The following is a 25,690-nucleotide window of genomic DNA, read 5'->3' on the forward strand; positions in this document are numbered from 1 at the left end:
CAGGCTTGGAACCACAGCTTTATACTGCCTTCGTAAATGTCACTTCTCTTAGCTGAGTTTTCAGTAAAAGCTATAGGGCTGGCCTTTTGTATACACTTAGATGATAAGGACTGTCTTTAGGCCAGATGGGATTTTTCCCCAGACAGGGACTTCGGTTCTATTCCAAAACTGACAAATGCTTATTTGACATCCTGGGAACTAGGGCCAAGTTCATTCAGATCTAGGAATCCCTTGAGCAGAATTTTAACCTCATTAAATTGGTTCCCTGTTTAATTCTGTGCATGCTTCATACTTATAACATTTTGATTCACTGTTAGTGTTGCCAGCCAGGTTGAGTCTTCGCTCTTTGTTCTATCAGTAGTTGGGAAGAGGGATCTAATTACAAGGTCTCTAATTGAATAATCCAGGAGGTCATTTGGAAAATAGAAAATTTCACGTTAATGAACGTCGATGAAGCATTTCTGAGCTGAGCATGGTGTATGCTGGGCATTCTGTAAGCATTATCTCAGTAGGTGCTTAGATAGACATTACAGACATGGAAAGTGAGTGTTATTAAACATTTCGTCATTTCAGGGCCATTGGTGTTTTTTCCCAACACGTCCTATTCTTCAACTCTCTTTCTTCCTAAATTCTGTGGACTCCCTCCTGCCAAAAAAAAAAAAAAAGTTTTTGTCTTACCAATTTTTAACTAGCAACCTGACCAGGAAAATTTTGTTTATTTGGAACCTTGAACTACATTTTTCCTCCTCATTGTATGTTAGGAGAAGGAAGTAAGTAAGAAAGTAAACTCATATGAAGGATTTTTGAAATATTACTCAGGTACAGCCTGGTCACCTTAGCCTTGGTCCAGTTTAAACTATGAAAAGAAAATTGTTCTTCATAATGGTTAGCCACCTTCATTAAATAAGAATTAAATGATGCAGGTATGGTAGCTCACACCTGTAATCCCAGAGCTTTGGGAGGCTGAGGCAGGAGGATCACTTGAAGCCAGGAGTGCGAGACCAGCCTGGGCAACATAGCGAGACCCTGTCCCTACAAAAATAAAATTATCCGGGCATGGTGGCATGCACCTATGGCATGCGCCAGCTACTCAAGATGCTGAGGCAGAAGGATCACTTGAGCCCGGGGAATTCAAGGTTGCAGTGAAGTATGATTATACCATTGCACTCCAGCCTGTGTAACAGAACAAGACCCTGTCTCAAAAACAAATTGTATTTATTACACCCCATCATGAACAGGCACCAGATTGCAGATTAATGCAGATGTCTTGGATCCCTCTCTTCCAAGCCATATGACTTGGGCAAGTGTGCTTTTCTAGGTCTCAGCTTCCTTCTTTGCAAAGTGGAGAAAATACTAGCCCCCACTGTCCTAAAGGGATAAAAGGACCAGAGGGGAAAAATGTAAAAACGCCATGAAAGCTACAAGATGCTGTACACAGATCAGATTGAATTGCTTCATTAATTGGAAATTCTTGGATTACTATATTATCTAAACATTGAGTCCACTGACGATTGTACAGAACCAGGATTGCATTGTTAGTTCCCACCTTCCTCTCAGCAGTCCCGCATGTGACATCTTCATGCCTATCACCACATCCTGTCACACCAATCAGCGGGCCTTTTTTTCCTCTATGGTTCAACATGTATAGGCTTCCTGAACTTCATTCAAAGGCAGTTGAATGGTATATGAACTTTGAAATGTTTCCAACTTGACATTAAAACAGCAAGTGCCAAGTTTCAACACTTAAAAAAATCCTCTTAAGCGCTGAAACTTGGCATCTGACTGGGGTTTATTACCTTTCAGTTAAGTCAAAACAACTAAATTACATGAGTTTCTATCTCAAAATTTAAAGCAAGTGTTTTTTTCTTTGTTTTTTGTTTGAGACGGAGTTTCGCTCTTGTTGCCCAAGCTGGAGTGCAATGACGCAATCTCAGCTCACTGCAACCTCCGCCACCCGGGTTCAAGCGATTCTCCTGCCTCAGCCTCCTGAGTAGCTGGGATTAGAGGCACTACAGGTACACGCCAACATGCCCAGCAAATTTTTTGTATTTTTAGTAGAATTGGGGTTTCACCATGTTAGCCAGGCTGGTCTCAAACTCTGGACCTCAGGTGATTCGCCCACCTCAGCCTCCCAAAGTGTTGGGATTACAGGCGTGAGCCACCACGCCTGGTCTAAAGCAGGTGTTTTGTGTGTAATTTTCAACTATTGGTCTAGTGAATTTAAGCTTTTCTTTCATACACAGATGTTCACGTAAACATAATTTCCCAACATCCAGTCCTACCCTTCTTATTAAGAGCATGTTTACGACGTTTGGAATGGAGCAGTGCAGGAGGGATGACTATGACCCTGACGCAAGCCTGGAGTACAGCGAGGAAGAAACCTACCAACAGTTCCTAGATTTCTATGAGGATGTGTTGCCCGAGTTCAAGAACGTGGGGAAAGTGATTCAGTTCAAGGTGGGCATGCGTGTGGAGGAGGGGACTGGTTTGCTTCACCCTGCAGTACTTAATGGCACAAGAGAGCTGGGACACAGGCTCAGCTGGGGTCAGGCACGCTGGCACTCTATAAATGTGACTTCCCTCTTTCTTTCCACTCCCTACCTCATTGCCAATGTCACGTCAATACCACATGAAATCATAAACATGTATTAGCATGGTATTTCCTGAATGCTAGGGATCTAGATTGGAAAGGATCTTTCATTTATTTAGTAGCTTTGTGCTCCAATTCATTTCCAGCACATGAATTCTCTGTATCAGGTCCCCTGCACATAGCCATCCAGTCCTTCACTTAGAAGCTGCATGTGACAAAGGGTGCATTCCCTTCCTTCCTCTGTAGGTGGCTTCCGTGTACAGTGTGGCACAACTTCACTCACTAAGTTTGTTGGTGCATTGTGTTGACAGTGCCGACTTAGCTTCCACCCAAGGTGTATGTTCTTTCTTCTGGAGCCACACAGGAACATAAATCACGTGAATCTAGATTTCACCACCTACCCCCCTGCTTTTTTTTACATTGTTTTTATTCATTGGATACTTTCAATAGTGAATATAGTATTATACAAACCATGGTCTGTGATGCAGCATACTTGGTGATAAAGGCATTCAGATGACACATAATTATTTAAAAATATTCCTTAATGCAAGGGTAAGGCCAGATGTAATCTCTGCTGCTCCCAGGACCCATTAGTTGAATTCTAACAGGGTGAAGCTTCCTGCCTTGTCTGTGATTTCATCAGATCTGAACTGGAATGCCTTTGTTATGTTAAGGCAGGGAAATTGTCCCATAATTTGGGAAAAGACAGGAATAAAACCGTGATTTTTTTTCCTGCAAGTTGCAAATGATGATGAAAAGTTGGAACAGCCCCCCAAAAACAAAGATATTCCTGACATTTAAGGCTATACTTCTATCAACTGACTTCAAGATTTTTAAAAATTCTTTTTATTTTTTTTTTCCTCCTTAACCTTTTGTTTCTGGGGCATGTGCCTTCCTGTCTTCACACTACTTGTCAGCACAGCAATAACTGCTAAAGTGGTACTGCCCGGTCACACCCACACAATACCATGTTAGAAGCATTGGCCGAGGAGGCCATGTGGTTTGACTAGCCTTGTCACTTCTTCCTGCCTTTTCCTTATCCTGAAAGTGAGGGGACTGGATTACATCAGTGGTTTTCCTCGTAGGGTTTCTTGATTATACTGCTTCTGTGAAACGGTAATGGGAGGGCTGCTTTCAGAACTTCAGAGTAGTTAATGGAAATTGCACCCTTACTTGCGACAGGCTGCACCCACAAACCACAACCACCACAACGTATTTTTTTCTTTTGTTTAGAGTTCTCTCACACTAGCTTGCACAGCTGACATGGATTCCCGAGGCCTTTTATTCTTCCTTCTAAGGGTGGTGTTACAAACTTTCATTGAGTATGGATCCTGCTCGTTTTTGGATACCCTAAGAAAAATACTCTGGAACAAATTTGTAAAATTATAGATTCATTTTGAACATAAACACAAACACTAGTATGAATATTTGAGGACCTTTTTATATACTATTATATAAAAACAAATCAGATTTGTCATTGTTGAAGGCAAATGATCAAATATTTAACTTAACTAGTAATAGGGACAGTACATATGAAAATGGGATGATATTCACACCTATGAGGCAAAAAATTATAAATTCTGTTAATACCAAGAGTAGATGAGGATGTGCACATTAGTAAAACCACTTCAGAGAGCAGTTGGTCAATACCTAGTGAAGGTACGTGTAACCTATAAATTGGCACACTCCTGGCTATGCACAGTAGAGAGCTCTTTATACCCACAGAGACCTGTTGAAGAATGCTGACTGCGGTACTGTTTGTGGATGAAAAATTGGAAGCATCTTGAAAAACCATCATTCTAGAGTAGATAAGTTTTATTATTTGGTATATCCAGTATACAGTAGTTAAGTTTATGTGACTACATCTTGAAAAAAGAATATGGAATAAATACTATTTATGTAAAATTTTAAAACATACAAAGCAACACTGTATGTTGTTTATCAATACATATTAACTGTTGCTTTGCATATGTATACATAAATATGTGTATACCCATTATAAAAGACATTTATATGTATGATACATATGTGTGGGTTTTGGCATGCATATGATGTATGTATATATGCCTGTATCTGTGTATTTGTATTTGTGTCTGTGTAGGTCTATGTATGTATGTGTGTGTTTGTGTTTGGAATGTGAAGGCTACACTCAGCCTGTGGAGAGTGTTCACCTATGTGATGGAGGAGGGAGAAGAATGGGATAGAAGGGCTTCAACTGGGTCTTTAATGTTTTACATATGTAAATATTCTCATTCAAAAGTGGAAAACGTTAGTGTTAAATCTGGGTAGTGTATATATAGGCTGATTGATATCTTCTGTATTTTTATGGATGTGTGAAACATTTCATATTTGTGGGAGAAAACAGACCCGGACCAACAGGGATCAGGCATGCTGCCATGTGCCAAGTATGCCTTAAATAGATGCAAGAGTCAGCTAGTATCTCTATTTTGCAATCTTTGATTGGTAACTACTTTGGGGAATGTTAGCCTGGACAAACAACATTTGATGAATGGCCGGTTTCTTTTCCTGAATTTTTTGTGATAGCATTCTTCATTGCTCCCTAGGTCAGCTGCAATTTGGAACCTCACCTGAGGGGCAATGTATATGTTCAGTACCAGTCGTAAGTATTCTGCTTGTGGATGTCTTCCTGATTTGTCACAGTTTGTTGTTCTGTTTCTGTTGATGTCTGGGGTTTTTCCACTGGATATATGGCTTTCGTATATTTTATTTCTTATGTTTTTATTTTTATTTTATTTTTTTCTTTTGAGACGGAGTTTCGCTCTTGTTGCCCAGGCTCGAGTGCAATGGCGTGGTCTCAGCTCACTGCCACCTCCACCTCCCAGGTTCAAGTGATTCTCCTGCCTCAGCCTCCTGAGTAGCTGGGATTACAGGTGCCTGCCACCACGCCCAGCTAATTTTTTGTATTTTTAGTAGAGATAGGGTTTTACCATGATGACCAGGCTGGTCTCGAACTCCTGACCTCAGATGATCCACCCGCCTCGGCCTCCCAAAGTATTGGGATTACAGGCATGAGCCACTGTGCTTGGCCCAGCTTTCATATATTTTAAAATATTTAAATAAAACTAAAGTTTAAATACATCTAAATATTTAAAACAAATATTAAGAGTTGAAACAGAAATATAGAATGGATGTGAAAATAATATAAGCCGGGCATGGTGGCTCACACCTGTCATCCCAACACTTTTGGAGGCTGAAATGGGAGGATTGCTTGAGACCAGGAGTTCGAGACCAGCCTGGTCAACATGGCAAAACCCCATCTCTACTAAAAATACAGAAAATGTGCCGGGCGTGGTGGCAGGCACCTGTAATCCCAGCTACTCGGGAGGCTGAGACAGGAGAATCGCTTGAAGAGACCTCATCTCTACAAAAAAATTTAAAAATTAGCCAAATGTGGTGGCATGTGCTGGTAGTCCCAGCTATTTGTGAGGCTGAGGCAGGAGGATCACTTGAGCCCAGGAGGTCGAGGCTGCAGTGAGGTATGACTGTACCACGACACTCTAGCCTGGGGGACAGAGTGAGAGTAAGACTCCATCTCAAAAAGAAAAAAATAATACATTTATATTTCATTCTTTATATATTTACATAGTTTTGAATGTTTTACAATATAGTTACATTATTACTCATAATTTTAATGATTAAAATACAAACTAATAAGGGATAACTAGAATAGAGAACATAAAAGCATTTATAGTGAAAGAGCCAGAGATTGAAGCCCCAAATCATCTTAGTGTGCATTTGACCAGCTAAGAGAGCAATTAATGTATCATTTCTTCTTATCTTGCTGTTTGCCTAGGCCACACCGTGGCTAATGGGTTAAATTAACCAGTGTAATAAGAAGAACAGCAATCCTATCTGAGAAAGAATAGGCCCTAATAATGGAAAACACTTCTGCATTTTTAATGGTCCAATCTTTTGGATTAAGATGCTTTCATTCAGGCCAATTTCCATGCATTGAAACCTCTCCGAGGGTTAGTAAAAAGGGTTCCTGAATAAATTGTGAGCTTTGGGAGCTTGAACATTTTAATGACTCTTCCCTAGGTATAAAATCAGTGAACTTGGTGGTCCTACAATAAATTAATAACGGGGTTAATTAATAGTAGCGCTAATCTGCATATTAGGAAGTTACTGTAAAGCATATCATTTGATTTTTGGTTTAAAGGGAAGAAGAATGCCAAGCAGCCCTTTCTCTGTTTAACGGACGATGGTATGCAGGACGACAGCTGCAGTGTGAATTCTGCCCCGTGACCCGCTGGAAAATGGCGATTTGTGGTAAAAGACAAAGTGATGATTTTTTTTCCTCAATTGTTCCACTGCTATATAAAGGGATATTCTTTGGGGGAAACCCAGTATTTGGGGGAAACCCAGTATTTTCAAGTGGTGAGGCATAGCTTTTTGCCTCACACAGTAGATGAGCAGAGAACTTTATATAAAGAACACCACAGTTTAGATCTGTAACCGACCTCATGAGTCACTTGATAGATGAAGTGACTGAGGTCACAACGTATTGGTGAGAGTTGGGCCAATCTTCAGTCCTGGGCTCTGTGTCTGACAAATCAGGAAGCCTGAGTAGTTTACGTCTGTGGAAGCCCCATTTCCCTTGTTGCAGTTTCAGAGGTATTTTCTATTCATTGGCTCACCTCACTTGAGCTGTTTCTTTCTTTCCATCTTTATCCCTAATGAATCTTCCGTCATCACCACCTACATTACCTTACCCATAGCATTTCCTGCCTTACTTGGAATACATGCTTCTGTGCACTAGAGGCTAATTGTAGGCTTGGGATCAGTTAAACATGCATGCAGTCAGACTGACATCGGACAGTGGCAACCCAATCAGGAAATGATCCAGTCTTGTGCAGAGAGTAGCCAGCAGTTTTGAAGGCCTGGTTATGTTCTGATTTCTCTCAGTGAGCTGTTCCCTAGGTGAAAAGAGATGAACTCTAAATGCCTCTGGGGAGCACTTATCTTACCCTTTACTTGTGTTTCTTTGCTGTGTACATGCCTGCTTAACACAAAGTCAGAATCTTTGGCAAGCTTGTCTTCCTGGATGCTGTCATTCTGAAACCATTTATGAAGGGAAAAGAAAGATTTTAGGATTCCTGGCTAAGGGAAACCAGAAGAACCATTACACTTTAAGTTTAAAGGCTCGGGGGATGAAAGAGGTGGAATTGTTCGCTCCATAAAGGCAGTTACTTTTGTCAGTTCCTGGGAATCCAGTGTGATTTCAGTGAGGAGCTTCTGAGTGTGACCTTGACTCCTCCAAAGCAGGGGACTATTTCATTAAAAAAAAAAAAAAGCTTTATCTTCCTTATTGACTAAAGACACTGAGCATCTTTTCATTATTGGCCATTTGTATGTCTTCTTTGGAGAGATGTCTGTCTGGATCCTTTGCCTGTTTTCTAACTAGGCTCTTTGTCTTTTTATTATTGAGTTGTAAGAGTTCTTGGTATATTCTCCATACAAGTACCTGGTCACAAATATGATTTGCAAATATTTTCTCCCATTTTGTAGGTTCTTTTCACTTCATGTTCTTTTGAAATACAAGTTTTACATTTTGATGAAGTCCAGCTTACCTATTTTTTGTTTGTTTTGGTGTCACATCTAGGATGACATTGCTTAGCCCAGGGTCACAAAGATTTACTTGTATGTTTTCTTCAGACTCATAGTTTCATTTCTTAACATTTAGGTCTTGGATACAGTTTGAGTTAATTTTTGTATATAGTGTGTGGTACAGAGGTATTTCACTTCTAACTGTTGTGCATATCTGGGGAATTTACTGCTTTTAAAAAACGTTTGAGAACCCCAAAGATCTCAAAATTGTTTGAATGGATTTTATCTGTGGTAAGAGTCTTCTGTATTAAAAGCACTTAGTGAATTTGAAGCATTAGTGTAATGTTTATAATCTTTTTTTTTTTTTTTTTTGAGGCGGAGTCTCGCTCTGTCGCCCAGGCTGGAGTGCAGTGGCACAATCTCGGCTCACTGCAAGCTCCGCCTCCCGGGTTCACACCATTCTCCTGCCTCAGCCTCTCCGAGTAGCTGGGACTACAGGTGCCCGCCACCACGCCTGGCTAATTTTTTGTATTTTTAGTAGAGACGGGGTTTCACCGTGGTCTCGATCTCCTGACCTCGTGATCCACCCGCCTCGGCCTCCCAAAGTGCTGGGATTACAAGCGTGAGCCACTGCGCCCGGCCTTGTTTATAATCTTATACTTAAAGTGTAAAGAAAATATAGACTCCTCTATGTTTAATAGGCCTTCTCCTTTTTTTTTTTTTTTTTTTTTTTTTGAGAGTGAGTCTCACTCTGTCGCCCAGGGCTGGAGTGCAGTGGCATGATTTTGGCTCACTGCAACCTCCACCTCCTGGGTTTAAGTGATTCTCCTGCCTCAGCCTCCTGAGTAGCTGGAATTACAAGCGCCTGCCACCACGCCCAGCTAATTTTTGTATTTTTAGTAGAGATGGGGTTTCGCCATGTTGGCCAGGCTGGTCTCAAACTCCTGACCTCAGGTGATCTGCCTGCCTCAGCCTCCCAAAGTGTTAGGATTACAGGTGTGAGCCACTGCGCCTGGCCAGGCCTTCTCTTTTGACCAGTGGTTCTGGCCTGTCACCTCCATGCCATCAAACCATGCTACCACAGGGACCCAAAGAGCTGGTTATTTGATGTTAATCAGGGATCAAAATCGTCAATCAGTGGGAAGGTGAAAACTGGAAAAGATAATGTTCAGTGGCAGTCTGCACCATAATCCAATAGGGGCACAGGCTATTCTGCTTAATGAAAACTTCTGATTTGTTACCTTTCAGAATGTCATTTGTTAGAGCATATTTGAAATCGTGGGAACCAAATTATGACATCAATTTATGTAAGCCCCTTTTACATAATACACAGTAGAAAATAGTTCTAGCGTATCCAAATATCAGAAATGTACCTTCTGAAAAGGATAAAGTAGCATCTTCAGAATACGCAATGATAAGTGCTGTTTCATCACTGTGCCATTGCAGGTTTATTTGAAATACAACAATGTCCAAGAGGAAAGCACTGCAACTTTCTTCATGTGTTCAGAAATCCCAACAATGAATTCTGGGAAGCTAATAGGGACATCTACTTGTCTCCAGATCGGACTGGCTCCTCCTTTGGGAAGAACTCCGAAAGGAGAGAGAGGATGGGCCACCACGATGACTACTACAGCAGGCTGCGGGGAAGGAGAAACCCTAGTCCAGACCACTCCTACAAAAGAAATGGGGAATCGGAGAGGAAAAGGAGTAGTCACAGGGGGAAGAAATCTCACAAACGCACATCAAAGAGTCGGGAGAGGCACAATTCACGAAGCAGAGGAAGAAATAGGGACCGCAGCAGGGACCACAGCCGGGGCCGGGGCAGCCGGAGCCGGAGCCGCAGGAGCCGCCGCAGCCGGAGCCAAAGTTCCTCTAGGTCCCGAAGTCGTGGCAGGAGGAGGTCGGGTAATAGAGACAGAACTGTTCAGAGTCCCAAATCCAAATAAACTAGTTTTGTTCTTAAATGATTGTATATCTTATTTATTATGGTTGCTACATACTCGGATAGAAGGCTATGAACGCAGATGGGTTCACAAGTCTGGCTGAACCTTGTGTAGCCTGGAATTCTATTTAAAAATATTTTTATTCTCTTATAATCATGAAGTATGATTAGTATAGAAAACATAAAATACATAAATAACAACATGAAAATTACTTGTAATCCTAACCCTGAGACAGAACTAAACATTGGAGCATTGTTTTAGTGTGTACACTTTCTTCTTTTTTTTTTAGAGAGAGGTTCTCACGAGCAGTGGCATGATCGTAGCTCACTACAGCCTCAAACTCTTGGGTCAGGTGATCTTCCCATCTCAGCCAGCCAAGTAGCTGAGACTACAAGGTACACACCACCACACCTGGCTAATTTTTAAACATTTTTTTGTGGAGACAGCGTTTTGCCATGTTGCCCAAGCTGGTCTTGAACTCCTGGGCTCACGTGGTCCTCCCACCTTGTCTTCCCAAAGCGCTGGGATTATAGGTGTGAGCCACCACACCCAGCCCTATGTACACATTTTTTAATACAAAGAACATATATGAATGCAGTTGAATATGCTTTTATTCACAGGAAGCATTGTCATATTTCATCAAGCCCTATTCTTCGTTTTATTCACTGCACAATATGGATCAGTTTTTTCAACCATATCCTCATCGTTAGATTTTTAATTTTGTACTATTAAAGAATCCTGTGCTGAAAACAATCCTGTGATGGATTTTCTTAAATACTTCCACATATTTTTGATCATTTCGTTAGGATAAATTGCATCAAGGAGATGAATGCTAAAATATTTCCAAGTTGCCTGCCAGTAGACTATAAAAAATTTATTATGTCTATAAACTTCGCTGCTCCCACAATGCCAAGTAATTTTAATCCTTACCAACTTGATAAATTTTATGTGTTCATATATTTAATGTTTTTTGATTCTTGTTGGCCCCCTACCCCTTTTTTTAGAAACAGGGTCTTGCTGTGTTGCCCAGGCTGGAGGGCAGTGGCTGTTCACATGATCACTGTGCACTATAGCCTCAAACTCCCGGGCTCAAGCAATCCTCTTGGCTCAGCCTCCTGAAGAGCTGAAACTACAGGTGAGCGCCACTGTGCCCTGCTTGTTTGCCTTTTATTAATAATCTATTGGATTTTTCTATATGTAATAGCTGAACAGCTTTTTTGCTTTAAAGTTCATTTTCTCAGTTTTAAAGTACTGATGGGCAAAGTCCATTTTTTTTCCTCCTACTCTTCAGCTGAGGGCTGTCATGGTGTACTTTCTTAAATAGTGTGTTGGAAAGTTCTTTATATAGGAGTAAAGTTTATTTTTGTCATTTCCAGGAATATTAGGGTCATTGGTACTAAATATGCCTAGTGTTAAAGCAATCCTGGTATAAAAATCTTAACAGAATGGTCAGAGAATAGAACCTAATGCAGAAAAAGCTTCAGGCAAAATATTATACCTAGATTTCTGATCATAAATAAGATGCTCTCCAGCTTTATCAATTTTTTGTGACTTTCCATTGACATACTTGGGATCTTGAATTTTGGAGCATGTGACATTTGTCAATTTGAGATTTGGGAATAAGGACTTAAAACATACATAAAATAATGAAACGTTAACGAAATTTAAATAGGAAGAAAGTTTCCTCAAAATTGGGATTTCTGCATGATTATCTGTTAAGGATGAGAGTTCTTTAATGTGTAGTCAATAAAAGAAATCATGCATGTGGTCCAGGATAATTTCACTTTAAAAAGTTGGATTTGTTCCAGACTCTAAATGCCTGCTTCATCCTGAAAATGATTGACCTAGAACTATCTACTGATTTCAGTAACACCAAGTAATTATCATTAAATTCAGTATTTTTAATACTTTGTAAATAGTCAAGATATATGCAATTAAATGTGGTCTGCAAAGCTGAAGTCTTAATAAATCATGGAGGATAAGAAAGAAAACCACCATCTTGAGCTCAAGGCAACTGAGATATTGATGACTTTCCCCTCAAATGTTAATAGGCAGGGTAGAAGGGCAGGAAGTTTTTAAACCACTGACTGGTTCATTATCCTGGTAAATGTCCATCTTGAACTTAAATTTATTCGTTAATATATATTGCCTGATTGCTATTTATGTTTCAAAAATTCCAACTATACATTGCTGGCAGAAACCCACAGGCCTGTTTTCAGTGAATAGCTAGCTGCATGTTGGAGGCTTTTTAAACCTATAAACGTCTTTTTTTCCAGTAGACTAGCAACTTAATTTGATGGTAGTTCCTGCCTCCTTCTTAAATATCCCAGTTTTAGAATGTAACATTTCCTATCTGTAGTAATAGGAGGCCCCTTAACTATCATGTTAACCATAGATTTGATTTGTTGCATAGGTTAGGTAGTACAGTCTGCAAATATTAGTCCCTTTCTGTTGCATGTGCTAGCACCTTCAGTTCACAAGGAGGTAAGAGGAATCCAGTTGATTTGAAATACCTTTTGAGTAACAGTCTAAGTTGTTCATACAGAAAGAGTAGAAAAGTCAACTGCATCAAGGTTTTAAAAGCAGCATTTATTGATTGAAAATAAATGTGTAGATAGGCTCTCAGTAGCATGGAATCCATGTTATTTTTTAATGAAGTACATGAAGACTCCTTAGATCTTCCACCATGTATCTTGTGTGTGCTTATAACAACCACCATATTCAAATAGAGGGGAATTTTCAACATTTTACTGAAAAAAAATTAGAAATTCTTCCTTCAGCAGCTCTCCATAGTTTGACAAACTTTTGGAAAGAGATAAAAACACACTCCAGTGTTTGTACGTTGAACGTTTATTACAACTAATTGGCGATGTGATAAGACAGTGCTCACGTGGCCTGAATGTTGGTCACAATCACAACAAAGCTTAATCCAGCCCAGCATATACAAGTGAAAATATAAACCATGAAGACATGTTTAGATATGTATAAGTACTTAGAAAAGTGACGCTGAACAATTATATAGCTTTAAAAAATATAGAGCCAACTAATGCCATTTTACCTCATTCAACTCTCACTTTTTTATATGAAACGTGTCTTTTTAAATTTTTATAAGACTTCTGTTAACTAGGCAGTGCCATGGAAAGAAAGGAAGCTGCTGTAAAGTGTGCAGCACTTCAAAGTGGAGGGAAGCAAAATAAATTTAGCTTTAACAAGTACCCCAAAGGGAACATTCGTGCTTTAAACAATGACTTTACACATAACACTGTGAAGAGAGCAACACGTTTTTTGTAAGATACTGTTATGAAGAATTCCTGGCAAATTAACATTCTCACTTTATTTTGGGGCATCAAAAACAACTAAGTATGTGACTATGACCACAAAAAATTCATCTGAGGAGTCAAATGTGCCTTGGCCTTAAAAATTATGTGCTTACTATTGTGAAACAATCCTGTTTCTCATCCCAGATTCAGAATGCCTAAGAAATAATTTTTAGTGTAAGAAGTATCACTCCAATTCAGTCATTAAAAATAATCTGTATTCCCTTTTTTTTTTTTTAAAAAAAAAAGGTATGTAATTTCCAATACTGGAGTAAATTTGCTTTTTAAAGTTTCAACAAAGTTTCCATTCATTTGATATGTGACATGTCAGTTCCCTTTTTTTTTTTTTACATATGCTGAAATGCTGCACTAGTCTTTGGTTTCATAAAACCAGGTTTCACATTATAATTTAAGAGTTTCCTTTGTCAAATACAGTAATTAATAAATGTATACTGCCTGATTGATTTTACATGTATATGTGCCATTTTCATATGTGCACATAATCAGATTAAGAGAAACTGACCTTTAAACTTTAAAATATCCAGAAAAGGTATCTTTTTCTGCACCATTCTAATTCATATTTAAGTCCCTTATCACTTAATTAACTAAAGTTCCCTTTAAAAAAAAAAATTGTGTAGGCATCAATGAAGCGGCTTAGCAAAACAGTAATACTGACAAGACATCATCTTACACCATGAGCTAACATGGACATGAAGGGAGTGACCATCTACAGTGTGTGAAATGCCACAAGAAGTCATCAACAAGGGAGGAGGGTTATGTCAGTCCAATTTCTTCAAGAACACTACGTGGGGTTTCAGCTTCCTGTGGAGGGAAAATGTGAGACTCTGGTAAGCAGATCCAGGGAGTCTTGAGAATGTGAAACATTGACATGGAAGAACATACTTGTTTCAGAGAATCAAGAAAGCATGTCACAGTAGCATTCTACTAGTGACAGCCATTGGTTATTTAGGGTTTTGTGCCCCCAAAATTGGAGACCACAAAAGGACGTTTTCAGCATTTATTAAGTACCCGCTAATTACCTACCAATGTGCTAGATGCCGTTGCTGTCATGCAAAAAGCAGTCAAGCCCAATGCAAACCTGCTGGCAATTTATGAAATCATTGCTACTCAATTATATATATGAAAGATAAGTTATCTTAGTGGTAAAATTCAAAACCCCTTCCCTCCGAGTTCCCACAGTTCTTTGCCTACTGTTGTGTTCCATGCTTTTTGTCACATGCATTTATAGAAATGTCTTCCTCTTGGAGTTTTTAGTTAACTGTGTCCACAGCGGCAAGTCTTCAGAAACAGCTATCTTCCCAGACCTCCCCAGTGCAACCAATGGCATCACTAGAGGCCACATACAGAAAGAATGCCATGGGCCAAAGGCATTTTTATTCTATGTAGCAATCAGTACTGGTTTTTAAATGTCAAAGGAGGTCAAAACAAAGTAAGCATATCCAGAAAAAAATTATTTAATAATTTTCCAAAGTGGCTGATTTTTCAAATCACAAAATAAAGGACCAAGGAGGCCAACTTTCAGGTATTACTAGCAACGAATTTTGTAATTAAAAGGCAACACTATATTTTAATGATGGAAAATAATATAAATTTTTGGCATCCAGTAATAAACTTACTTTTGCATCCTAATCATGGTACAGCACAAAACAAGGAGAAGAGAAATTATATTAAACCATAAATCCTTAGAATATTAATTGCATGTAAAGCACTTCATGGTGTAATCTTAAGTAAATTACTTAAACTCTATGGCCTGTTTCCTTATTTGGAAAACATGGATAATAGTACTTACCTTCATATGTTGAGATTAAGTGAGTTAAGGCTCTGCCTAATTTATAAAAGTGCTCCAAAAATGTTAGGTGATATAGTTACACAACTGAAATCAAAATGATTTAGCATTTATTTTTAAATGCAAGTACTATACACCAATTCTACTTATAAAGCTCATATGATGACCTTTTAGTATGTCTGCTTAGTAATAAAAATGGGTAAAAATCAGCTTTAGTGAAAAAAGGTATTTTTTTAAAAAGAGTCTAACCTATGAAGTATTCTCGCCCCCTCAAATTGAACCTCAATCTAGTCAGATTACAGATCTAAATAGAAATGAGGGATGTAAGAACAGCTAAACATTGCCATATGAGTATGATGGCCAAATCCATAAGGTAGGACATCCTGCAGCATAAATGACCTGGTTTGAAAAAAAAAATGGCAAGGCGGGAAAAAGAAGACTTGTTAAAAGATTAAAAGAGACTTAAAACACACATCAATCAGATACAATGTGAGAGTCTTGGTTGGAATCTGATTCTAACACACCAAATATAAAAAGGCATTTTTTCAGACAATTAGGAAAAACTGAGCCAGGCATAAGATATTAATTATTAATTCCTGTTAATTTTGTTGGGCATGGTACTTTATCTGTTACGGACACATACTGAAGTATTAAAGACAAACTGACAAGATGTCTAGGGCTTGCTCTAAGATACTGAGGCAAAAATGCGGGGAGTGGTTGGGGAAACAGTATTAAGTTGATGGTTCTTGAAGCTCAGTGATATGTACACGAGGGTTCTTTATACTATTTCCTATACTCGTGAGTCTTGAAGTTTTCATGATAAAGTTTTTTAAGAAAGTCCAGTGGAAATGATGTAACACCCAAGAGTGATGTAAGCCAATCTCTTTCATTTATATTTAGCCTTAAGCATTAAATACACTGAGAATGACATCTAAATCTCATAAATATTCAAGAAAAATTTAAAATAATTATTTCCATGTAATGTTAGTTTAAAAATTCATGTAGCCTTGAATGTATCAATTAAATAATGCCTCCATTGAATCCTACAGTTTACATTCTCAGCTTCTCCATGTAAAAATGTCCCACAGCTACTCCGTGGAGCTGGTCAGACTTTTCCCCATGTGCTCTCTGCCTGCAATCTTATATAGCATTTCCTGTAGAGAATCATACTGCTTATCAAATATGCATTATTGAAAATATTTGTCCTTTCTAAAAGGCCTAGTTTCAAAGAATTATGTACACATTTTATTCTTGTGAGACTTGCACAGGTAGAGTTTTAAAATAAATTGTGTTGATAATATAAAATGGAACTTACACATGTTCACACTGAAATTGTAGCTCAAAATTACCCAGAAAAACTATTATCTAAAGTAGTAAAATAGAAACAGAAAGTCGAATGGTGGTTGCCAGGGGCTGGGGGAGAGGGAGAAATGGGGAATTGTTGATTGATGGGTTCAGTTCTGCAAGACGAAAAAGTCCTGCAGATCTGCTGCACAACAATGTGAATATACTTAACTGAACTGTACACTTAAAACTGCATAAGATGGTGAATTCTGTGTTATATGTTTTTAACCACAATTTTTAAAATTTGCCTAGAAAAATGAAAATATAAAATTTTATGAGGGATGGAAAAGAAAAAGTCATTCACATGAGATGAAGTACATGCAATACTTTTATTTTAGACATGCAAGGAAAGCTATTTCAGAATCTACTAATTTAAAGCAAGCAGCTGTATACAGATAGCAAAAGAAGCAACATTTTGTTACAGCTTAGCACAAGGCATCCAACACAAACAGGCATGAGACAATGCATATTTATGTAGCATTAAAACCAGATGAATAACATATTGTGGGGCAGGAGGAGGAAAGGAGGGGAAAAATAGAAATGAAAGACCAATGTTTCTCAATGCTTCCAATATATAATGCTAAATTTCCCATCTGATAGCACATCCAGGTGCTTCAAATGTAGTGCATTACAGTGAGAATGTTAAGAATGGAAAATCTTATCTGTGTACCTGCCTAATACTAAGTTTGGTCAAAACACATTTTCATAGATCTTCTTTCAGTGGTAAATCGATTTGAACATCTTGTGAAGTTATTGTTTAATAACTTACTTAACTTAGGCTTTATGCTCTCTAGATATAAACAATGAATTGTTTTCCTTTTATAAAAAAATATGCTGTATGTTTTATTAAAAGAATATGCAATAGTTACCAATATTAAAGGTTTTAAAATTCAGAAATATAATGCCACAGTTAACAAAGTATTAAGTATTTAAATGAGGACTTAATATATTAGAATGCCATCACTAGTAAAATATAAGTATTTAGGTATTAAAACTGAATATTAGAATTTTTGAACTATATAAACTCAGCATTAATGCTTTGAAAGAGTTATTATTAAGCAACAGATACTGCAGAACAGACTTCAGATGTAGCTCTCTAATGAGTTCTTAAAGGGATTGTTTGATATATAGCACAAATGTGATTCAATAAATGTGGCACTACAAAATTTCTTAATACTGAATGTTTTAACCTTAAATATTATATAATGGTACAAATTTAGTTTCTTGTATTATTTTCACATATACTTTTATGTGATACATTAGAACACATTAGCTCATACAGATAGTAAGATAATCACACAAAATAGTTTCTTTTTTTAATCTCAATATTTGAAGACCAAACCACACTACATATTATGGCACTGCTTATTTTGACCTAGCACTTCAGCTATATTTTCTTTGGTAAACATTTTAATGATTGTCATATTTTCCTCTTATAAGATAAATCACAGATGGTTCATTAATAATATGTATATGTTTAAGATTTAATATTACTCAAAACACTTCTAGGTCATATTTTGTCAAGATGAGATTAAATCAGTTGCAGAGAGGAATGAGCTGTATCAAGATCACATATAGAATGAATAAAACAGAAAAGTTTGGAATGTGAACAGGAAAAAAATACAATCATAAAAGTACTAGTTCTGAAATGTTCTACTATTATTATACAAGATAATAAATCACCATGCTGAGGATATTTTCTTTCATATGTATATCAGCATTCTATTTCCTCTGTGAAATTCTGCATACTCGATGAGTAGTCATTTAGTACACAGGGACATTAAAATATTCATGACGTGGCTACAAAAGAAATGCATATATTCTTATACACAGTATACAGACTGACATAATCAGATTTCTAGAACATTTAGTTCACAGTAAAGATAACTAAAACTTAAGTTTCTGTTTGCTTTCATTCTTTGGTTTAAGGCTGAATATTTAACTTCTAAACAATGCCCGAGACTTTAGATTCATTTTTTTCTAACTTTACTACATACAGTGTTCAAAATGATGACAGACATCCTCCAGAAATTTTACAAAATCCTAAAACACTATATTTACTACTAATATTATGAAAAGATTTTCAGTGTAAGTCATCTGGTCAATACTGAGTTGACCGAAAATTCAATTAGAATATTCCCCTTCCACCACTGTTTAAACTCATTAGTTCATTTGTATTACATAAACTAAAGAACCTAGAGAAAAATCTTTCCCAATAAAAACTGGAAAAGTAGTCACTCATCTGGTATTTTAAGTAGCAATGAAGGTTTTTAACTGTTTACTTACACCTACAAAAGCAAAAAATCCAAAGAATTTGACTGAGACTGAGGATATTACTTTTTTAAAAATCCTCAAGACAGATTTTAACGAATTCTCCAGATTTGAGTGTCTACAGAAGGACTTCTAGGGGCTCCGAGAGTTCCCTGAAATTAGAAACAAAATGATGTACAAATTTTCCTGGGGTGAGGGCCCATCATCCTTCAGACTCTCAAAGGGATTATATCACCACCAGAAAGCAAGTTTAAAATTGCTTATTTGAGTGTCTTTAAAGTATCCTCATTTTTAATATTTATTCAAGTTGAAACTTTGAAATGTTGAACTACAAAATCATGTAAACTGTTCCAAGAAAAATATCTAACAAATCCCTAAACTTACACAACCATTAATTACAAACGTATCTGAGGACAAAAGCCAGTTACATTTTAATCCTCAAAGAATTCCTAAATATTTTAAAGAGATAGCTGCCCTTTTCCCCAAACTCAGAATCTAGTGGAATGAAGCAGCAACTTAAAATCATATTAATAAGAAATTAAACTCCCAACTACTTCATTTTCTCACAGCTCTCATTTTCATAGGGAAATTCTTCTGTGTCAATGGCATTAGTGATTCACAGTATTTAATGAATGCTTTTTGTCAATGAACGTCTGAAGCTATTTCCATATTCTGTGTAAAAAAATTATAAGCCCCAATAATGGATCATTATCCAAGCAAAATTCCCTATGAAAATATCAGTTTAATGAAGTAATTGGGACTATCCCTTGGGATTTAATGTAATTAGACTTCAGGTAATGCTAAAATATAAAAACAAACTTGACAAAATTGTCATTACAAACTGAATTTATATATCCTACTACATTTTGATGCATGTCAGTACTCCAGCACGTATTCTAGTACGCTTTCTTAAACCCAATGAAACTCTTGCTGTGATACATAGTCTCTGTTTTCTGGAGAGAGAACAAGAAAAGTTTAAGTCTGTCAAATAACTTTTTGCCTAAATAATACCAATCTGTCAAATAACCTTTTACTTAAATAATGCCAGTTCTTTGAGCCTTTATATTACAGTTTATCATCTTTTTCTTTTCTCTCTTCATTTTCTATCATACCAGGTAAAAACTAATCATCGAGAGCTTATGCTCATTAAAACAGAAGAGGTGATTTCCCAAATAGGGCCGAGTATGCAACCATTCCTCCCCAGGAGACTTACTATGAACTACACCAACAATTCTACAGGAACAATTCTCAATGTGACTACCCAGGCATTTCCAGCACTTATACCCTGACACACCTTTTACTACTTTTAGGAAAGAAAAGGGTTGATGATAAGCCGAACTATTCTTTATAGCCAATGATCCATATTACTGTACTTAAGTAAGAAATCACCATCTATTAATTGTGAGAATACTCTTCATAGGGAGAAACCCCTCTTCACTGGAAAAACATCCTTCAAGAAGAAAAGAAACTCTAAAACGCACAAAAATAAATGTATTATTTTTACCATTTTAAGTTGCTTTAATAACGTTTTAAATAATTTCCCAGTTTAGACTGCTAGGGTCTGAAAAAGTTCTGTTATAAATGCCTTAAGGACCACTTAACATTTAAGGTAATTTTTTAGCTAAATGATATGCCCATAATTAACCAAAATATTTTTCTTTCAGATACAAAGAAAGTAGATTCAATTATAAACTCCAGTTTATACCTCTTACCACCAGTACCTCTTGTGAGTCACATAAAAATTATATCAATTAGGAATTAGGGAGGGTGAGAGTAAAGTCTGTCATAGCACACAAGGGACCCTGTGCAGGCCTAGGCCTACTATCTTGTTCTTCCCCTGGGCACCTGTAGGAAATAATCACATATAATACTCAGCAAACTATCCGTTTCTTAAAACACTAAAACCCCAGTGATTTCAATTAAGTGGGAATAAAGGCCAGAATGAAAACAGTGAGAAAAAATTTTTTAATCCAGTTGTATTGTACAACTATAAACCACGTATTGTCCTTAGTACAGGTTCTCTGGAGACCTATTCTTTGAATAAGGATGACAATGTATTATTTCAATCTGAAACGGGCTTTCAATCCCAGGAAATCTTTTTTGCTCCTCACTAATTTGCTCCCCACCAAGTCTACTGCCAACTCCTAACACTGTCCTCAAGCTATACACCCCTCCCCTTCTCCCCAGTCCCAACGATTCTCCTTTAGATGATGTCATTTCTCAAGGCCAAGAAAATGACACTTCCTCAATTTTGCTCATCTTACTCATGAATTAAAGAAGAAAAAAGTCTACAGCTTTACCCCATTATCACCACATAACCAATGAAAAAGACTCTTCTCATGCAAGACCAATGTTTTTGATTCCATTCCCATTCTCCCTTCCAATATATATATATATTTTTTTTTCTTTTTTTTTTTTCTTTTTTTTTTCTTTTTTTTTTTTTCTGAGACAGAGTCTTGCTCGGTCGCCCAGGCTAGAGGGCAGTGGCATGATCTCAGCTCACTGCAACCTCCACCTCCTGGGTTCAAGCGATTCTCCTGCCTCAGCTTCCTGAGTAGCTGGGATTACAGGCACCTGCCACTGTGCCCGGCTAATTTTTGTATTTTTTTTTTTTTTTTTTTAGTAGAGATGGGGTTTCACCATCTTGGCCAGGCTGGTCTCAAACTCCTGACCTCATGATCCACCCGCCTCAGCCTCCCAAAGTGCTGGGATTACAGGCATGAACCACTATGCCCAGCCCCAATATACTTTTTCTTTTATTCTATTCCTATTTGTCCTTCTTAGAAAACATGCACTGCCACTTTCCCCTGCATGAAGAAAAATGTTGTTCTCAACACCCTACAAAAAGGACCAGATGTAGTGGGAAGTGTAGGATGACAAACAGCAGAGAGAAGTCAAGTTACACCTGTTCTCAAAACCTAAGACAAGCCCTGTTACCGTGAAATTTCCTAGATATTCACCATACTAGGCTTATGACTCACAAGTAAAACCAAGCGGGAAGCTATAACGAACACTGATAAACTAGGAATTATCTGCAGGCTTAAGTCTTGTTGACATGAGAAGTGCTTAAGTAAACCAATGGTATTGAATATCTATGACTGAATGCCTAAACCCCTGATTCTCTTTCTAGTAGTACAATGTGGTAAAAGAAAAATAATTTACATTTAATGAAAAGTAAATATAAATAAGTGTAATTTCAAGTTATTGCTCTACTGCAGTTTTTCTTATAAAAGGACTTCTTCACTTATTCCTTGCACTATAAAGTGGTATGCTTAGTCCTTCACATTCTAGAACACAATGGTCCTTTTTATTGCCCCTAATCGAATTCTATGGCAAAGGATGCAAAGTCCTTACTCTCAACTCTGGAACCCTCTTCCTTGTGCCACAGACCAAGAAGGCCAGAGACTATCTTATCTCAATACGATCTATTTTGAGCAATGAATGAAAAAACAGAAGAATTGAAAGCACTCTATAAGGTGCCTTTTAGATGACAGGGCTCCTGGTGTCAGTCTTACAAGCATTTGTGAAGTGCTAAGAAAGTCAAGCGATTTTTTTTTTTTTTTTTTTTTACATTAAGTTAGCTATGAGTGGCAAGAGTTACATGGTTGCTCCAGATGGTTAGTGTCTAAAATGGCCAAGAGCAGAGAAGTGCTTTACTTTACGTGCTGAAACTTTATTTTAGTAAATTCTACTCTAGTTTTACCATCTGGAGCAACACGATGTATACTCTTTCATTCACACAGCAGCATTTTTCCATTTTTTAAAAGTGTATAATACTAAATACATGCTTGTTTTTACACTTCTGGAAAAAAGAGCAGGGGGAACTTCAAAGATTTTCAGAAGTAACACAAGTTAGCTAATATCCTGCTCCTAAGCCTGGGCAACATGGTGAGACCCTGTCCCTACAAAAAATAAAATAATAATAATAATAATATCCTGTTCCTAGATCTTTTCTCACTTGATATACTTTGAGTATCCTTCCATATCATTACAAAAAAAAAATCGATCTCATTTCTTTTACAGCTACATCAGTTTCATGTATGGTTGTACTATAATTTTCTTAACCTATTTCTCACTGATGAATATTTAGGTAAGCTTCAATGGCTTATTATACTAAGCAATGTGTCTCAGTACATTTTTGTTGGATAAAATTCTTTGAAGTGTAACTAATGGGTCAAAATGTATGTACACATTTAGTCATTAGTAGACATAACCAAACTAATCCTCCAAAACAAAATACAACTTTTAAGTGCTCATCTTTGCCAATCCAAGAAGAAACAAACAAACAAAAAGGGTCTAGTTGATTTTTAAATTTGCATTCCCTTAATAAAAGGACCATTTGTTTTGCTTTCATCTGTGAATTACGTATTCATGTTTTCTGCCATCTTTTTCTATTGTGCTGTTGATCTATTTCTATAACACTTGTCTTATAAATTTGTCTTAAAAATAATGATGAAGATAATTTACTACATCTTATAAACAATGCTCTAAAACCCATTAGTTATCAAATACTAAAGACAAATCACTTTATCTAGCAGTTAGTTGTGCTTTTAAAATAAAAAAGCAGAGGCCAGATGCAGTGGCTCACACCTGTAATCCCAGCACTTTGGGAGGCCAAGGTGGGAGGATTGCATGAGCCCTGGAGTTCAAGACCAGCCCTGGCAACATGGCGAGACCCCATTTCTACCGAAAATTTTTTAAAAATTAGCTGAGCATGGTGGTGTGCACCTGTAATCCCAGCTACTCGGGAGGCTGAGGTGGGAGGATCACTTGAGCCCAGGAGTTCAAGGCTGCAAGTGAGCCATGGTGGTGCCACTGCATTCCAGCCTGGGTGACAGAGTGAGACCCTGTCTCAAAACAAATATACAAACAAAAAAAAAGCAGAATAATTAACTTAGCAAATATAATCTGTTTAAGAGTGAGGGGTCTCACTGTGTTGCCCAGGCTGGTCTCAAACTTCTGAGCTCAAGGGATCCTTCCACTGCAGCCTTCCAAGTAGCTGGGATTATAGAAGTGTGCCACTGTGCCCAGCTAGCAAATATAATTTTAGACTGCAAAGAAATATTTTAAGCATGTTTTAGGACATGCTGTATTGTATTTGCCTTGGAATACCCTAAATTTAATCAGGGTTTTTCAAAGGTAAAAGATTTCTTGGAATCACAGAATTTCAAATACTCAAATGCTACTAAATATCTTTACTAAGTAAAACCTTTAAGGCTAACAGGATGCCAGAGAACAACAACAACAAAAAGTCTATATATGCAACAAAAGTCTATATATGTAAATTCTGGTCATTTGAACTATTCCTCCTTTAAGAAATTAACAAATCCCTAAAGTGGCTGGGGAGATTGGCAGAAAATTCAAAGGTGTTCTGTCTGCAGGGTATACTTAATTCAGTTTCCACATAAAAACTCAATTACCTTAATAGAAGTTAACAGATTTGGCTGTTGTTGAGGAAATTAAATTATATAGTGACATCCTACAAGCCTTGCTGTAGGATGGATTCTAAAGTCAACCATAGATTATCTCCCCAGTAACTGGTCATTACATAGAGGTAATTTTGGTGAATCATGGGGATGACTTTTTTTTTTTTTTTTTTTTGAGATGGAGTCTCACTCTGTCGCCAGGCTGGAGTGCAGTGGCGTTATCTCGCCTCACAGCAACCTCCGACTCCCTGGTTCAAGTGATTCGCCTGCCTCAGCCTCCCAAGTAGCTGGGATTACAGGCACGCACCACCATGCCCAGCTAATTTTTGTATTTTTAGTAGAGACAGGGTTTCACCATGTTGGCCAGGTTGGTCTCGATCTCCTGACCTCGTGATCCACCCACCTCGGCCTCCCAAAGTGCTGGGATTACAGGCGTGAGCCACCGCGCCTGGCCTAGGAATGATTTTTATAGCTATTTGTGTGTTCTTAAGCACATTTATCCTTTCTCGATTTTTTGCATTTTTGATTAATTTTTAGCCAGTTATTTATACTGTGGTCTACATATAATATTGAAAAGATATAGCAGTCTATAAATGTAAATGGAATCTTTACTCCATAGTGTTAAATTAAACCAAGGCACAACTGACATTTGAGGCCAGATAATTCCTTGTTCTAAGGGGGCTGTCCTGTGCACTGTAGAATTCTGAGCAGCATCCTTGGTCTTCACCTACTGGATGCCAGTAGCACTGTACCCCCAATTGTGACAACCAAAAATGTGTCCAAATATTACCCAATGTCCCCTAGAGGGGCACAACTGCACCACTCCCACCCCATGGGAACCACTGAGTTAATCTAATTGGCTCTAGTTGGTGGGTAAGATTATATTCTAGTGTGTTTGCCTGTATTTGCTAATTTTTCCAGAATGGGAATTTTTATTTTTTAAAAAAGGCATCAGAGGAAACAAAAGAAAATGTCAGTAGGTGAAAAAAGGACTCAAATGTGAAATTTTTCAGAAAGTATTTTTTAATTAAAAAAAAAAAAAATCACCACCAACACCACAGACTACTCTCTTTGCAGGTCCCTGTGCAGGTTCCAACCCTAGGGCTCATGAAATCAAATTACTAGGTCAGGATCAGCATTTAAGAAAAGAAAAGTAGAATAGAAATAGCAAGGGGAAAATCCTCAAAATTTTGAAAAGCATGAAAAGAAAAAAGGCTCAAAAACACATAAAGCAAAATGATTACAACCTGAGAACCAGTGAGTAAGGACACTGGCCAAATTATTATTTTATGTATTTATTTATTTTTGAGAGAGTCTCACTCTGTCGCCCAGGCTGGAGTGCAGTGGCCCGATTTCGGCTCACTGCAGCCTCCACTTCCTGGGTTCAAGCCATTCTTGTGCCTCAGCCTCCCAGGTATCTGGGA

The 25,690-nt window shown here is 37.6% G+C and overlaps 2 protein-coding genes across 5 annotated transcripts in view; one reads left to right on the top strand and one right to left on the bottom strand.

Annotated features, from left to right (window-relative positions):
- ZRSR2 (zinc finger CCCH-type, RNA binding motif and serine/arginine rich 2) overlaps positions 1 to 11,120 on the top strand; it is a 41,868-nt gene extending 30,748 nt beyond the window's left edge. Inside the window, exons 8-12 of one of the 2 annotated variants that reach the window (XR_009214274.1) lie at positions 2,244 to 2,457; positions 5,155 to 5,210; positions 6,771 to 6,880; positions 9,605 to 10,496; positions 11,106 to 11,120. Coding sequence is in view for 1 of the 2 variants with exons in the window: in XM_032756622.2 (XP_032612513.1) it covers positions 2,244 to 2,457; positions 5,155 to 5,210; positions 6,771 to 6,880; positions 9,605 to 10,104 (880 nt within the window). In the remaining variant the exon portion in view is untranslated. Of the gene's footprint in view, positions 1 to 2,243; positions 2,458 to 5,154; positions 5,211 to 6,770; positions 6,881 to 9,604; positions 10,606 to 11,105 lie in introns of those variants that run through there. The other variant, XM_032756622.2, reaches the window with a different exon arrangement.
- A 1,549-nt stretch (positions 11,121 to 12,669) lies between these two features.
- Positions 12,670 to 25,690, bottom strand: part of AP1S2 (adaptor related protein complex 1 subunit sigma 2) — a 30,466-nt gene continuing 17,445 nt past the window's right edge. Inside the window, exons 5-6 of one of the 3 annotated variants that reach the window (XR_009214275.1) lie at positions 15,056 to 19,793; positions 12,670 to 14,240 (exon numbers count right to left, since the gene is read on the bottom strand). Coding sequence is in view for 1 of the 3 variants with exons in the window: in XM_032756626.2 (XP_032612517.1) it covers positions 14,193 to 14,240 (48 nt within the window). In the remaining 2 variants the exon portion in view is untranslated. The remainder of the gene's footprint in view (positions 14,241 to 15,055; positions 19,794 to 25,690) is intronic. The other 2 variants (XR_009214276.1, XM_032756626.2) reach the window with 2 other exon arrangements.

The sequence above is a fragment of the Hylobates moloch genome, unplaced genomic scaffold (assembly GCF_009828535.3).
Source record: "Hylobates moloch isolate HMO894 unplaced genomic scaffold, HMol_V3 SCAFFOLD_7, whole genome shotgun sequence".
NCBI classification, from domain to species: Eukaryota; Metazoa; Chordata; class Mammalia; order Primates; family Hylobatidae; genus Hylobates; species Hylobates moloch.